Genomic DNA, 16,498 nt, shown 5'->3' on the forward strand with positions numbered 1-16,498 from the left:
CGACCTAGTTATAAAATCGAGATAACTTCATGGAAAGCAAACCAAATAAAATAATGAAGGTTAATTCTCAAATGAACTAGGTCAATAAAACAATAAAAACTATAAAAAAAAACAACATAAAAAGACCTGAGTCAACCCTAGTATACCCATCGAATCTATAATCTGGGGCATGAGATCGGGATTAATCCATAGAAGAAGTGAAAAAAAATAATGAATACAAACCTCCAACCTACATAATGCTAAAGGGTGAAATTGAAAAAATCAATTTAAAAAAGAACTTAAAAAAAGATCAAATCCAACCCGGTCTAATCCCTTGAACTTGTGATATGGGTCATGAGGTCGGATTGAACCATAAAAGCCAAACCTAAAAAATCATTAAGGCAAACTCAATCAACTAAATAGTGAGGGGTAAAATTGAAAAATTAATAACAAAAAAATAATTAAAAAAAATTAAAATTGAAAAGAATAAGGACCAAAATTGATAAAATTAACAAATGACCATACTTTTCTGAATTTTTGCAAGGAGAACATGTTTTTCAAGGCTGGAGAGAGAAAAAAAAAAGGGGAGACAAACCATTGTCGGAGCTTCACTGGGGTAAGCCAACACGTGCCTCACCACAATGAAATGGGTGGCGTGAAGCTTTGAACGATGCCCTAAAATATGGACACCACACGCACTATCCAAAAGACATCAGGTGCGTCCCATTTGCTCTTGCATCCGTTACACACGATAATAATTTTTTATTTAAAATAATATTATATTTTTGTTGAAAAACTTGAATATCCTTACTAGTTACATAAAACATAAATGAAATAACAAAACACTCTTCGCCTTAACTTTAAGAAATTTTTACTTCAAGAGTAATTTTAATATCTTACCATGCAAAAAAATTTAAAATGCCTGAAAAGCTCCTCAGTTGTAAGTTCAATTAATTTAATTTTTAAAGCTAGTTTAGTAATTTTACATCCTAAATACCCTTGTGAACTACGTAATTTTATATCCTAAATACCCTTGTGAACTTTGAATTGACAATTCAATACCGTAATCAAACCATGTTGTAAGTTTTGTGTTGTCAAGAGTAAAGAAGTGATTTTACTATATCCATCCACAATAAAACAAGAGGTAGTCTTCAGTAAAAGTCTCATGAGTTTTAGTTTTTTTTTAATTAATTAATTAATTAATCTTTTTATCCCTTGGTTTTGTGACTTTTTGTGGAGTTGTAAGAGAATTGAAATTCATAAAAAAATGAAAATAAAAGGGATAAAAAAATAAAAATGAAAATAAAAGGGAGGATGTTAGATTTAGATTTGAACCAATGGAGTTCTATAATATCAAACATATTTAGTTTCCCCAATAATTCCCAAACTTAAAAAAAAATTGTCAGGCTCAGTAAAGAAGATAGAGTATGTTTGAGAATATAGTTATTATTATTTTTCAAAATATTTTTCACTCAGAATGTATTATAATAATATTTTTTTTTTATTTTTTAATAATCATATTTGATATCAGCACATCAAAATAATCTAAAAACACAAAAAAAATATTAATTTGAAGCAAAGAAAAAAATAAAAATTTTCAAATTTTTTCAAAAGCGTTTTTGAAATGCAAAAACAACAGGGACTTCATCGCTACTTTCCTCCTAGTTGCTCTGTTCCGAATCAAAAACAGAAACTCACTATCGTGCTTCCCCAAAATTTGAGAGTGGTAATCTATACCACAGCTGCAAGATTTATTTTGATTCATCAATGATGAGCTGTCCCCGTTTTTCAAGCTCATTAAGCATTGCAAGTGCCGCAGAGTCATATGAGGTCTTCTTATCAGCACTAGCCTCTCCCGCACATTCAACAACGCCATACGACGGTATGTTCATGATGATTTTTGATACATAACTGTTAAATCCCGTCCTTTTATCAGGGCCTTCACCAAATTCAATTGCAGTTCTGCGGGAACAAGTTAATTAGAACGAGAAATATGCAGGAAAAAACAAATGTAGCATGGAAAACTAATGATCTTTGTATATATATAAACGAGAATTTGGGCGACCAAAAAATAGCTTGTAGAGTTGGCAAACCTGGATTTCGTTTCTGTTGTGTCAAATGTAGGCATTGTCCATTGAACTTTCTTACAGAGATCATAAAGACTAGTACGAGGTCCTCCTTTCTTCTTGTTAATCGACTCAATAACTGCAAAAGGGGGTGATTTAGCGAGATATTCCACAATATTTGAGGGTACGATTGAATTCATCAGAAAGCAGAAGACTACTCATTTAACAATGAAAAATCAAGATATAACTGCAGGCACCAACCAGCACGCTAATTTTCTTGCAAGAACCAAAAAACTACCCCCTCAGTCCCATGACAAGCATTTATTATATTAACCAAACTCTTCAATTCATTCCTGGTGCACAAGATGGGCTAGCAACAGTTTTAAGGAAAATCGAGACGGCAAGATAATATAAGATAGGTGTTAAGCATTGGACTTGATCAGAAAGGAGCTGAGATAGTGTGTGCCCTTGAGCAGCACATATAAAATAAACTGTTCCTTCTCTGAATCACATTTAGAATCAAATAGGAAGCCAAATAATTTGATGATGGATACCTGGGGGACCATGACTAGGACTGATGGCAGGGGAACAATCTGTATTTGAATCTCCGGGCACTTGGTTTTCTATTTTCTGCTTTTTTGGCTTTGTTTTTCCAGAAAAATCTTCACTTTCTAAGAAGCCAAGGGAACTTGAATCAACAACAGGGTCAGTGTCCTGTTTCCTCCTCTTTGAACCTCCACGTGAGTATACGATGCCTCTTTTCTGTTTACATGAGCATACAAGGGTTAAAATAAAGTTTACATGAATTTGATTTTTTGAAGCCTTTGACAGACATTCAATTAATTAATCACTGTATGTTTCAAAGACAGAAAAGCATCAAAGTCACACAAATATCTTAAAATGCTATTATTTCTTCATTGATTTTAATTTACAAAAACAGCAAGAATTAGAATGCTGTAAAAGCTTTCACGTCCATGAATTTTCCTGGATAAATATCATCTTTAGTTTGCTCATTCTAGAAACCTGCTGTTGGATTTACTAGCCAAACAACCACCAGAACGACTTTTTAAGTACAGAATGGATTTTTCAGCAGTATGACCATTAGCCAAGAAATCTTACAACAATAGTGATAGACTGATAGTTACTAGAAAAAGAACTAAAGAAACAAAACAGCTCTGGGTTTTATTATTGTGGGATCCAGCAAGTGGTAAAATATGAAAACATACAGGCATGATTGCAATTCCCAGAATTACAAACCTGGAGCTTCTTCAACAAACAAGAAGCTGCTTTTCCTTTAGCTGCTTTCCTGTTCTTCTCGTACCCCTCTCCAGACAAGAGCTCGTTGTCCAGCTGTACCCAAAGCTGGGCGTGAACCATCTCAGCTTTCTTGGTACATTTTTCTTTTACAAAAACCCCTATAGAGTCACATAATTCAACAAGTTCACGCAGTGGAGGCAGCTCAAGTTTCTCAGGGGTTACAATTGGAGATAACAAGGGCTTGAATATTCTCCACACACCATCGAGATTGAACTTTGTATCAATTAATAATGCCCCTGCAATGCTTTCAATCAGGTCTCCAAGAGCCTGTAGGAAAGACAACAATCAGAACAATTTGTCATTAATAAATAGGATTGCAGAACAGAAAACCACCACAACAAGTTTAGATATGTAAAAAGCACCATAATCAGAGCTTCAAAGGATTAGTTGCTGCTAACCTTTGAAGATAGCAATATAATTGAGGAAAACAGCACGGTTCTAACATTAAGAAAATAAGAGATTGAGTGGGTCAGTATAGGAACTTACCTTGGGAGCCTTTGTGCCTTGATCAGATTCATGAAAAGAATTTACATATTCTGTTATTTGACTTTGAAGGAGTGTAGAACAATGAAGAAGATGGGTATATAGGTTTTGTTTCACAGCAACTTGAGCAAAGTTATCATTGTTAACAGAAGCTGAGCGCAAGTCAGTCAGCTCGCCAGGATCAACATCTGTGTGGCTCTGATAGAGATGCCATGTTATAAGCAAGTCCAACACAGAATCACCAAGAAATTCAAGCCTCTGTCGAAAATCCAAAAGTAATATAACAAACAGGCCCGTTAAGATTATTGCAAACAGTTACAGGAAATATAGAGTCTTGTGCACTTAAATCTCGTCATCAAATACATTTAAGTGAGTAAACGTTTCTGTATTAACATTATAAAATGAAAAAAAAAAAAAAAAACATTGAGATCATTCATGTATGTTACAGAAATCTGTTTAAAAATTGCTCAGATAAAATTACTGTACCTTGAGATTTCAATTGTTTTTTTTTTTTTCCAAATTGGTTTCGCTGCTGAGCCACCAGAATAACGAAAATATACTTAAATAAAAAAAAAAGTGTCAATTAAAATAACCCCCTTGAACATTATAGGCACCACCCAAAAGTTTGAAAAATCTTACCAAATCACCTCCAATTTTAAGAAACTACTACAGAAACCTCCTTTTATAACAAAAATACCCTTCATGGGCTAAAATTATCCCCTTTGACAGCAAGGGAATTTGTAATGATTTCTTAAACATAGAAAGGGTTTTTGTCAAATCCTCAAACTTTTAGATGCCATTTGTAATTTCAAGGGCTATTGTAGTTTACCCTAAAAAAGAGAAGAAGAAAAATAGAAGACCAAGTTGATAAAAATTTCATTACCTGGTAACAGTATGTAACACCCTGTTCTTGTATAGATGCATGAGTCATGGCCTCCTGCAAGACAAACTTGACACCGAAGGTATACCCAAGCTTTGACTCTAGACTCTTAATCTCATCTTCTTTAGGGATATAAGATCGTAGAGATGCACTCGTAATTGCTTCGCTTATTAGTGAAGGATCAAGTTCAGCATTAATGCCAAACCACTTCATCACATGAATTGCAGCAATCAATCCACCACTGACATAGTATGCCCCTATGACAGATTCAACACAATCTGATATGGTTTTGGAACCCATCCATCGGTGGCCTGAATCACAAGGTTTTCCAACCTTAACAATTGCGCTTTCGGTTTGGAACTTACGATCCAATGGTACTTCTAAAGTATCAACCCCACATTTGCAAGGAGCAGGAGTACGTACAGATTTCTGTCCAGGAGCAGCCCAACGACGGGGATCAAATGCACTGTCTAGTATATATCCCTGGCATGTAAGAAATGCAGAACATTTTGTTTCAGACACCTATTGCAAACGAACTATTCAAAACACTTATAGATTTAAAATATCGTGGCTAGAATAAAATTTGTGGAAGATTATTCAGTTTCATATCAATCCCTGTGCCTGAACTATTAATTCTGGTAAAATTGAGTGACAGAAAAGGACGATGATCAGAATATACATGTGTACATATGAAGTAGAAGGTCTACTATTTAGACTTGTCCAGATTCAAATACCACATCACAGTCATTTCATGGAAATATAAGTGCAAATACAAGTGCAGAACATTTGATAACTATAATCACAGCAATGTGAAACACTTCAATTCAAGTCTCAAAACAATCAGGGAGAGCATACTTCAATGGACAAAGAAACACTAACAAATTCTATCCCAAAAGAAAATTAACATTGGGTTCAATTGTAAAATCTTCTGGAATTCGTTTCTGCAATCGCAGAACATCAGCAAAGTTATTAAACAATACCTGAAAAAAAAAAAAAAACACAAAGGAGGAGGAAAAAACACATGCGCTCAGAAAACACAATTTTTTATGGAGAATAATACTTCTTAAAGATAGAACTAGAAGCCACATATATCATAATCAAATACCTGTACTTTACAATCTGTTCCCAATTTATGTAGGGTTGAATTACAAACAGCCCCTGAGCGCCATGAGGATAACTGGCCTTCATGTTTATTGGGATATTTTAAAAATAGGTGGCAGCTGACAGCATACTTTAGAACTGAGTCCCCTAGCAACTCCAGTCGCTCCATCGAAAAACTTTCACAGCATCTAAGTGTTGTTATCGCTTCCAGAATCTAATGATCAAAGCAGGTGACTACATTAACTTAAAGGCGAATAATTCATTAAAATACAGAAAAACGAAGAGCAATTTAATGGGACAAGACCAATGAGCTTGGGATGTAAAAATTAGGAGCATGACAATCAATCTCTTGTCTAAGTTGACTGGCCAACATCAGGCACTCAAGACGGTGCATCAAAGATGGCATCAGATAAATTGATTTTACAACACTGATAGGAACATCAATCTTGATCAAAAGCTCTGGTGGCATATGCACATGCTGCTGCTGTTTTCTGCCAACCATGCCATCTTTTGAATCACCTGGTCATTTAATAGAACATGTAACAAATCAGATAACAGAACAGGGAACTCATTGCTAAATTCAACTGCATAGCCTGATTCAGAAGACAATGTAGTAGCTTATAATGTCAATTGATTGCTTTTATAATTGAGAGAAGTTGATGCATATTGGTGAATTTCCCAATTCTTCAAATCTGGTTTACACGTTGTCAATAATCATAGCATAGGATTAACTTCAAGATAGTAGAATTGAAGTGCCAGATAATCAGACTGAGACTGAGTTGCCCAACAGAAAACAATTCCACCTCATAACAGATCTCAAACACACAAACTAACAAACCTTCATCATTAAAGTTTACAAGATGATTGTGTGGGTTATGGCTTTGCTTTAACCGCAACAGAGGCTGTCCTGGATGCATCAGCACAATTCCGTACCTGAGAGCAGCTGATGTTAGGTATGGAAACTGTAGATGATAACGAGGAGAAATGAACATAAGACCCTCAGCTGGGCCCACCAACCTTTTGTTGAAGTACTCTGTGTATGTAGAAAACTCTGTCACATTATCAGCATTTCCCTCAAAAGCACTCTCCGCAGATGAATCGTTCACGACTTTAACAATGGAGTAGATTCTTCCCGTGTGGATTGCCAGTACCACCATATCTTTAATGTTCTCTACGTTGACTAAAGCATTAGCAAAATGGATTAAATTTGTACCATTGCATTCTATGGTGGATGACTGAACATTATCAGGTAATGGATTTCCTCCACCACTGTAAGACCGAGCAGCCAAAAAAGAGTTCTTCAAGTATTCTACCACAGATGAGCAAGCTTCAATTCCTTTCCAATCTATTTTACACCAATCATTACTGGAAATGCTCCATGGCTCTAGTGGTAGAAGCAGATACATGTTTGAGGGACTCCACAGTAATGTTGTTTCTTTCTGAAGTAAGAACTCCCTAGATGATTTAGATCCAGTAAACAACTTTCCAAACAAGCCATTGAAAAAGAATTCTTGAAACCGTTTTGCTTTTGTCATCTGATAAAAAAATAAAAAATAGATACAGCATTCAGGAAATAACCAATCCAAGATAAAAAAGAAATATTACTGAGAGAATGAGCACGCAACATGTTAATACCTGTGCAGCATCCAAGTGAACTACTCCACATGAAGAAATAGAAGACTTGACTATCTTTGCAACCAAATAAAGATCCAACTCAATGTTTCCCACATCATCATCGAGCTTTGACTCAATGAGAAGAATAAATCCAGAATAGATCTGACTGACAATGGAGCAAGAGAAATCAAACTTGTATGCATGAAAAGTGGCTCCATCAAGTTTCTCTCCCCAACTTCCGGATAACGCATGAATGCAAGCTGTCCCATGCAATTCCTTCCTTTTTGTAGTTCCTGAATAGGCAAGAGTGGAACAGAGAGAGAAACAATGAGTTATTACATACAACAAGGAGAGAAACACCGCTACACCTTCCAGGATTGATACAGCAATCCAAACACATTCATGTGAAACTATTAGTGTATCCACCCATCAAGGTTTTGCCAACTTTGCTAAATTACAAAAGCAAATGCATTATAATGTTTGTCCTTACATGAACCATACTGATGTCTTGACAATTTCATTTTATTTTTTTCATTATTGCTTCAGAGCATTCTAAATGATGATATCGCACACATGCAGCGGAATTGCTCTATACTTTAGTATTGGCCACCTGATATCAACAAAGCATGGTAGTTGGCAACTACAGATGAAGGAATGTGTTCTGGATTACCTAATAAGTAGGCTAATTTAGTCAAGTCATAGGTTATCTATGATTTTTCATAGATTCTTTAATAGTAAAAAAAGAGATAACCCAACTAAAAATCCTAGCAGGTTCAACTCTTACTAATGACCCAGAAAGAAAGGATGGTGCAGCTTGGCCAATGAGCTAATAGAGTTTCTTATAGGAATATTCAATATGAATTTTATTATAATAAACATATACCTGCACCTGCAGATGTTGACTTGCTTTTAACAACAGCAATTTCTGAAGGCTCTTCAACTGATGGCAGAAGATGATCATCTAAAGCACCCATTTGATGCAATTTCTTACATGCTTCCAAGCATACAAGCTGCTTTGCTAATTGTTGATTCCTACATGTTGGACCAACTAATGTTTGAAATGCTGCATTAGGAGGTAGCTTCATTGCACAGCGGCAAGACTGTTCAAAAACTTCAAACTGAAAAGTTGGCTTTGGTGTGTAGTACCTAAATTGTAAAGGAAACCAATTAAAAGTTAATTGCTTCTATACCGTATACTTAACCCAAAAAAATGGACAGGGAAATATTTAAATACCTGTCGCCAGGGAGGTGTTGACAATATCGATGTATGAGGCTAACACTAGAGTCTGCAGTTACTGATGCTCCTGTCACATCCACCACATAAGCCTTTGCTGCTTCTGAAGCACATGCTTTCAGATTCCATACATTAGGATCTCTATTTATAGCTGTATCTGTCATTGACCACTCACTTCTAATGATTTCAAATAGCTGATCCCGTTGTTTGGTGTTTCCCCTGCAAGTATATGCACAGTTATACCATGTTTACTGATAACATATACATGAAAAAAATCATGCGCCAAGCATGTTTATGACACAAGAGCTTTAACTAGGGATTCTATCACAACTGTAATGATCTACACGATCAAAATATCAAACACACAAACAAAGATGAAGGCCCCATTCTATTTGCTACGCTACAGCTGCTTTTTGTGCCAGAAAGCATATCAAAGATGCTTCAGTGTGACTGCAGTCTAAATGGATGAAGAGGCATCACCTTTCAAGCATGGTGATAAAGTGGGAATTATTTTGTCGAGCTCGTCCCCGAGACTGGACATAACTGCGGACTGTCTTAGGCAGATCAAAACGTATTACACAGGAGCAGTTTGGCACATGAATTCCCTCCTCCACCACATCAGTGGCAAATAATAGATTGACCTGCATAAAGTTACCCGTGTGTTATCGCGTTTCAACTTCCTGCGAACAATTCATAATACTGAAGAACATATACCTTCCCAGAGCGAAATGATTCCAAGGTCTCCATTTGCATTTTTGGGGCCAGTGCATCAGCTGATGCATTAGTTCCAGTCAAATATGAAACAGTGAAATGTGCTAAAACCTCAACTTTCTTCATAAATCTTTCAACCACTTTCGCTGTAATAATTCTTTCAACAAAAATGAGGCACAATACTTCCCTAGCTTCTCTGCAACCACAAAAGGATAGTAAATCAACTTGGATACAAAATTAAAATAAAAAGATGAGCAAATATTTCTATTACCCAAATGATAGAAAAAGTTGGAGAAGTTCATGTAGTTTGGGGGATATGTAGCCAAAACCCAATGCTGCTGAACAGTCAAACCCATGATCCAAAGAGAAATTATCACCTGAGTTAAGAGAAGGAATAATGTTGGTAATAAGCATCATACTCAAAGCACAATCAAAATACATACTAGTGTCTCCAGAAAGGCAATATCGCAAGGAAAAACATCAGGCAGACAAAATATTCACTGGCACTGTGCTCCAGAGACAGTATCTTTATGCACTATGAATGAATTGCTTGCTCATGAACAACAGAATACATAAGAAATAACAGGAAAATAATAATTGTGGGAGCGAGATGGGAGGAGTTGATGAAATAGAATCTAGGAGAGATACTACATTGTTTGAACCTAAATTATACTCTCTTTCAACTTAAGTAGTAAACTACTGTACACCAGATGAAGCTAGGTGCAAGAGGTAAGCTTTGTTTTGTCCAAACCATTGATTCGCATAAGGGATGGGCTAGCTCTATCTGTACCCATCCTGTGCTCTATAAGGCCCTCGGTTCCTTGGCAGCACCTTGACATGCATTACAAGAGAATTTAAATATTCCTCAATCCACAGGTATGGGACTTTTACCTGTTTATCCAGATGCGGTGCCCTTTATAGTTATAACTTATCGCTCTCTCTTTCCCCTCAGCTATTCACACACACAGACTGTTTTATGCAAGCTCAATTTTGGTTGCTGATGCTATATAGGAGTAAATTACAGCAGGATCAGTCACGGTTAATTTACAATTCTCAAGTAACTACTTGAGTCACAAGTGGCATCATCCGATCCTTGATGCATCCTGGTAGGAGGTTGATGCATCATTAATCTTCACTAATTACTCCAAAAGTTAAAGCTCATATTATTTTAAAATTTTCCAATCGGTCACCCAATCAAAGCAGTCCTCCTCCATGCAGTCTCATTGTCATGAACCCAAACAAAGCCAAAAGATGCACGTGTTTAACAGATTCCAAATACTCCAAACAAATCATAACAAAAAAAAAAGTAACATTCAAAGCCAGATAGTTCCATACATAAATGGCAGCTACAAAATCCCATTATGGGATTAACTGTGAGAAACCTTATCATAAACAAGAACAAACAACACAGTTTTCGAGAAATGCAAAGGCTTTTTTTTCCTTCAGCAGGAGAGACAAAGGTGCCAACATCCAAATATTGAATAATGTTAAATAAGGCAAGCGAACAATGTCAACCACTGCAAGTGATTTATCAACAACCATGTATATAAATACAGGACAAAGGAACAAAAAAAAGTTTCCATTAGATTTGAGCACACCTCATTTACAGCAAGTATGCAATTAGCTGAAAAGCAATATTTTACAAATTCTTAGGAAAGAGAAAGTATAAAAGGTGCTATTATCATACCATGCAGCAAAGATTCACCAATTATATGTAACACATCCTCAAGGAAATATCTACACTGCAAAGAAATTTCTTGATATAATTTGCATTCACCAGTGGGGTTACCAGCATTCTCTAGACAAACCTTGATGGCCTATATGAAAGAAAAGTGAGAAATAATAAACTGCAATCACAAGAGAAGACAACTGCAAAATAAAATCCTTGTCCCCTTTATCTTTATAAAAGCCATGTGAGTTACATTTGGGGGTGATGGAGGATAAGAATCACCCTAGTGCTATACCCATGGGGATAATCCCGCCACCCCCCTGCCCCTGTTATATATATTTCAATTTCTCTAACTCTTTTTTTCCCCTCAAAGAACACACCTAAACAATGTTTAATTCTCTCTCTTCTCACTAACAATATCTCAATCTTTTTTTCCTTAAAAAATGTACCCTTCCATTTATCAACACACCAAGTATGTTTAAAAATCTAATTTTACACCCTTAACAATCATTCTTTTAATAATTACTCATGAAAAATTTCACCTAAATTTTCTAACCATGTGCCAAATAAACCCTTAGAGGAAAACAAAGAAAATGAGGTATTCTCTTTGTTCCAAAGTGTCTTTTTTGATTGCACATTAAGAATGCCTAAAAATATTGCGTCACCTCAGTTATTCCATATCAACTTAAGAATTTTCTAATCTAAGTACGCTTTTCAAGAGTTGGAAAAATTGAAATCAATTTTCAACTAAGGGTAGACAAACCCAAAATGAAAGAACGCTATTTGGGATGGAGGGAGTAGTATTCATGAACACATTTTATGAAAATCACGAGTATAGCCTATAGCTACTGCATTTCACATAATAGAAAGAAGACAGAGTGACAGCAGAAGAACATAGGGCGTGGGCGTTACATCTCAGCATTTAATCCATTTTCTCCTTAGTTTTTAATAACTGTGATTGCAATCATACCTCATAAGCACATATGAGGCCAAGATCTTCTAGGCAATTCAAAATCTTTGCGTGGTCCTTGGACAACTGCTTTCTCGTTGCTTTAAGCTTATCATCCATATCTTTGTAACAACTTTGTGTTGAGCCTTGCAAAGCTAACATTGAAGCATCAAACTATCCACTCAAAACAAAACATATCAGTATCAACACCAATAAACCACTCATTCCACAAATCTCAAAGCTAGAAATTTCTTTGTAAGTGCCACCCCCACCACATAATTTGATATATGTGCACAAGAAAAGAATACCTTGGACCATGAAGCTTCAATCTTATCTTTCAGCTCCACATAAGAACACCATGCTTTGTCATAAAATCTACATAATTCTTTTGCAGAGGGAACATAGACATGCACCTCTGCCCTGTCTTCAATAGTATAAATCTGCAGTAAAACACATAGAATAAATTAGGGAGGAGAAGCGAAAAAAGAAATACCGCATAAGGGAGGGAGGGAGAGAATTGGGGGGGGGGGGATTCCATTGAAAAAAGGGGGAAAGACCAAGAAGAAAGATAGCATAGAAGCAGACTCTATAACCAATTCTCAGGACTTCGCGCTTGCTAAAACAGCAGCATCCCAAAACAATAGGGATGAGATTCTTATATAAGCAATAAATCTAGACAAATTAGAATATAAAATGAGAAGCATGCATATCCCCAGACAAAAATGAAATAAGACAAACTAATGCAAGTCTATCCCAGTTGTGCTTCTGTGGCTTGGCATCATAACTTCGAGATAAGGAATAAGAATTAAGTTTGACTGCATGGCCATCATAGGAAAAAAATTAAAATTAAAAATACCTGAGAATCCAATACACTCTCAAGTTCTGCTAGTTGATCCTCACAGTCCATGGCAGACGAGACACCTAATGAAAAAAAATTTAAAATTACATAAGAAATGCATGCAATAGGTTTATGATTGGACTAAATCTAGAAATCAAAAGATGAAAATAAGCAAGCAGCATACAAGCAAACACAAAGAAAAGGTTTTTAAGAAGATGAACATGATCAGAGGAAGAAGCAAGTTTTGCAAATAATAAATGGCTACAAACGGTAAGGGTTAAACACATACCAAATATTCTCTTCATGGTACTGACTGTTTACGTAATTCAGCTAATTTGAAAAATACAACATCTGTCTCCAGTTAACACACCTATAAAACTGAACTTCTAATTAAGAATACCTCTCTGCTAATTGCATTTGGGCCAGCAAGTGTGAAGACTATTCTTTTCCATGGAAAAATAAAACAAATATATGCAAAATCAACTGCCATCAAGGCAGACCAGAGAAAGAAAGGAAGTTTGAGTTGCAAACTGATCAATGATGGTGCCATCTTGTCCTGGTGACATTTGAAAGTATCAAGTGTCAATGACAATGAGGGGGGCGGGGGACAAATAAGGTCGTAATAATGTCAAATAAAAGATCTAAATAAATTTATGCACTCAAACAGTTACTAAATTTCAAACCCTCCATAATGCCACAACAAGTTCTCTTACCTTTTCTAACTACAGGAGATGCTGTCATTCCAAAAACCTTTGGCTTATTCTCCATTTTGTGATAGAAATCCTTCACCAAACAATCATAACTATCAAAATTAATTTACTCTAACATTTAGAAGAGGAATCGTGACTATAAGAAAGATCAAATGAAAAAAAACAACAAAATTTGTAGCAAAGAATAGGATATCAACCTTCATAATTTTCTTATAAGGATGGTTACCGGTGGAACGATGACACTCGTCAAGTATTAACAAGGATACCATTTTTAGATTCAAAAATGCCTTTCTTAAGGCATCCAAGAGGATCTGGGGTGTCATAACCAACACCTACAAAGTAAGAAGAAAGGACATGCATTAATGAAGCTCTACCAGCAGCAAACCAAGATTAAACATATTTGAACACAGATGATAACCCAAAGAATATTGTCTCTTTCATAAGTAAAGCCATCTATGTTCCTCTAATACCGCTAGTTTAATCTCTAACTGTATAATTATAAGAATGAAGTCCAAAGTACAATTAACTTTTGCATAAATGAAAACTCAATCTAGCAAAATATTGCAGGACCAAAGAACTGCAGATAAAGATGGTCACAGCATAACTGACATTAGAAAAATGAGAGATATTTGTTTCTTCTTGGTTTTATTAAATGCACTAAGTGCATAAACCAAGACCATTAAAACAAGTAGCCCAAAAAGGAAATTGTTAGAATATACATAATATATGGAAACAGAGATATTCAATCTACAGAAAAATTCCTACTCACATCGTGCTCATCAATTTCCTTCTCCCAGGACTTCAGAGACCACTCATCTATTCCCTTAGCTCCATAGTACTCTCCCACTCTAAAATTTGTTTGAGATTTAATGACTTCATATTGCTGCAAGCACAAAACCCACTTAATTTCAACTTGTGAATCAATAGATCAGCCAGATTGTATATACAGAAAAGAAGAGAGGGAAAATAACTATAAAACAGCACTGGAAAAAAAAAACCCTTTTTATATTGAGAAAAACATGCATTAGCATGTTAACATTTACAGAGAATTCACTTATTAAGGAGAAAAGGAGAGATTGATTTATTAAAAAGAACAACATGCCTGATTAACAAGATGAACTGTTGGAGCTAAGAAAAGAATCAATCTCTTAACACCACTGTAAAAGACAGCTTGACCAATCTGTTTAATTAACATAACAGCAATCATTGTCTTTCCAGCTCCTGTTTCCAGCACAGCAATTGTATTCCTCTTAACAGCCACCTCAAAAACCTTTGACTGATACCTACAGTCACCAAAACATGCATAAACAAAACCACATTGTAAGGGGAAAAAAACCATGAAATTTTTCTTCGAGAAAATCTGAGTAATTACAGAAAAATTCAAACCATCAAAGAAAGAAAGGAACTTTGACAAACCCTCTTGGATAAAACTCCTTATGATTACTAAGAACAGAAGCTAGTCCTTGTGGGGTGGTGTCATTATGATCAGTAATACCATTGGAAGTATCCATAGCAAGACAGCTCGAAGAGCTGTTGTTGTTGACCATCATGTCACCAAAGCTTCTCTTGAGAGGATCATGGTCTGGCATTGCAGTATCCATAACTGACAAATAATAGTATCAATTAACTCTAGTAATAAAAAAAGAAAGAAAGAAGGGTGGTGTGCAATTATCGTGATCAAAGATTTTTAATGGAGAAATCATGAAAAGAAAATAGAAGGACCAGAAATTATAAACACAATAAACGTGAAAGCCCTAATAAAACCCAGAAAGAAAGGAGAAAGAAAGAAACAAAGGGAACTTTTTGCTTGCCTAGTTTAGTGATTCTTCAAGAATTTTGGCAGTTTTATTTATTTAAAATTAAAAGAAAAAACAGGGAATCCACTGAAATCCTTTTGTGTTTATGGGAAAAACTAATATACTCTGCCTGTCTCAGTCCGTCTGTGAATGTGTATGATATACAGAGAGTGAAAGAGAATTGTGAGATAATAATTAAATGAAGGTCATGAGTAAGGACTAGATTTTAGGGATTTATTCTTTTTGGGTTAAGAGTGTCTTTTCAATGTTATCTTTGTTGGACTCCGAAGACAACAGCGAGCGTGTGTGCGTACGTTCGAGGAAACAAAAAAAATAAAAGGGAGGACAAGAGGCTTGCAGGGTTCTGTAGCCAGTGAAGAACACGAACCAATGAGGATCCTGTGGGACTTATTTACTGTTGGAGAGCAGTTCGATGGGGTGTTTGTGAAAATAGTAGCATTGATTTAAAAAAATATTAAAATTTTATTTTTTTTATTTTAAAATTTTTATTTTTATTATAAGTATATTAAATCAATTTAAAAATATAAAAATAATTTTAACCTAATTCTATTTGGACCGTAGACCAAAAAAGATATATATAAACCCTGTTTGTTTTTATGTTTCAAAAGCGTTTTTGAAAAAATTTAAAATTTTTTATTTTTTTACTTTAAATTAATATTTTTTGTGTTTTCAAATTATTTTGATGCGCTGATATCAAAAATGATTTTTAAAAAAAATATATTATTTTAATGCATTTTCAAGTAAAATACTCTAAAAAAACAACCACAATCACACTTTCAAACACTCTCATACTAAATGATCATAGAAAAGAAAAAAAAGCAACGTAGTATGATTTTTTTGTTTCGCATGCTCATAGGGTTTTTACCTCTATGCCAAAACGTCTCTGTTTTAGATTTTTTTTATTTTGATACGAGTACATCAAAATTATCAAGGAATACTATAACAAAAATATTAATTTGAACGGACTTTTTTTCCGATTTCTTTCTTTCTTTTTTTCTTTCTTTCTTTAGGGAAATAATTTATTTTCTTCCATCCATGCATGCATGCAAGTAGCTTGTCATCCTACTTTGACTCAACGTGTTTACAAACCTCCCCCCAAGCCAAGCTTGCTTTCTCTCTTTGTTTAAAAA

General features: G+C 35.2%; 1 protein-coding gene across 6 annotated transcripts; it reads right to left on the reverse strand.

Moving 5' to 3' along the window:
- Positions 1 to 1,520: 1,520 nt before the first annotated feature.
- LOC7463776 (endoribonuclease Dicer homolog 3) lies at positions 1,521 to 15,539 on the reverse strand. Of its 6 annotated transcripts, none has more exons than XM_024590248.2 (26): positions 15,363 to 15,539; positions 14,968 to 15,133; positions 14,654 to 14,834; positions 14,321 to 14,434; positions 13,749 to 13,883; positions 13,555 to 13,624; positions 12,860 to 12,924; positions 12,312 to 12,443; positions 12,025 to 12,177; positions 11,073 to 11,202; positions 9,657 to 9,762; positions 9,389 to 9,581; positions 9,155 to 9,315; positions 8,675 to 8,893; positions 8,324 to 8,586; positions 7,462 to 7,733; positions 6,844 to 7,361; positions 6,665 to 6,759; positions 6,131 to 6,345; positions 5,831 to 6,040; positions 4,729 to 5,208; positions 3,849 to 4,103; positions 3,303 to 3,629; positions 2,600 to 2,807; positions 2,073 to 2,184; positions 1,521 to 1,941 (listed from the first exon to the last, which is right to left on the reverse strand). In XM_024590248.2, exons 2-26 carry the CDS (start codon positions 15,099 to 15,101, stop codon positions 1,731 to 1,733), a joined length of 4,959 nt encoding a protein of 1,652 aa, XP_024446016.1. In that variant the 5' UTR covers positions 15,102 to 15,133; positions 15,363 to 15,539; the 3' UTR covers positions 1,521 to 1,730. The 6 variants fall into 6 exon arrangements, with proteins under 6 accessions (XP_024446016.1, XP_024446015.1, XP_024446017.1 ...); XM_024590247.2 differs by having other exon boundaries at positions 14,968 to 15,154; XM_024590249.2 differs by lacking the exon at positions 15,363 to 15,539 and having other exon boundaries at positions 8,324 to 8,472; positions 14,968 to 15,356.
- Positions 15,540 to 16,498: the final 959 nt, after the last annotated feature.

This window comes from Populus trichocarpa, chromosome 18, assembly GCF_000002775.5.
Source record: "Populus trichocarpa isolate Nisqually-1 chromosome 18, P.trichocarpa_v4.1, whole genome shotgun sequence".
NCBI lineage: Eukaryota > Viridiplantae > Streptophyta > Magnoliopsida > Malpighiales > Salicaceae > Populus > Populus trichocarpa.

Coding starts and splice junctions, on each gene's coding strand:
- LOC7463776 (XM_024590247.2), bottom strand. CDS start 15,152: ATGGATACTGCAATGCCAGACCATGATCCTCTCAAGAGAAGCTTTGGT. Junction 11,203..12,024: donor GCCTCATATGTGCTTATGAG/GTATGATTGCAA, acceptor TCTTTCATATAG/GCCATCAAGGTTTGTCTAGA. Junction 2,808..3,302: donor GTTTGTTGAAGAAGCTCCAG/GTTTGTAATTCT, acceptor TCATGTAAACAG/AAAAGAGGCATCGTATACTC.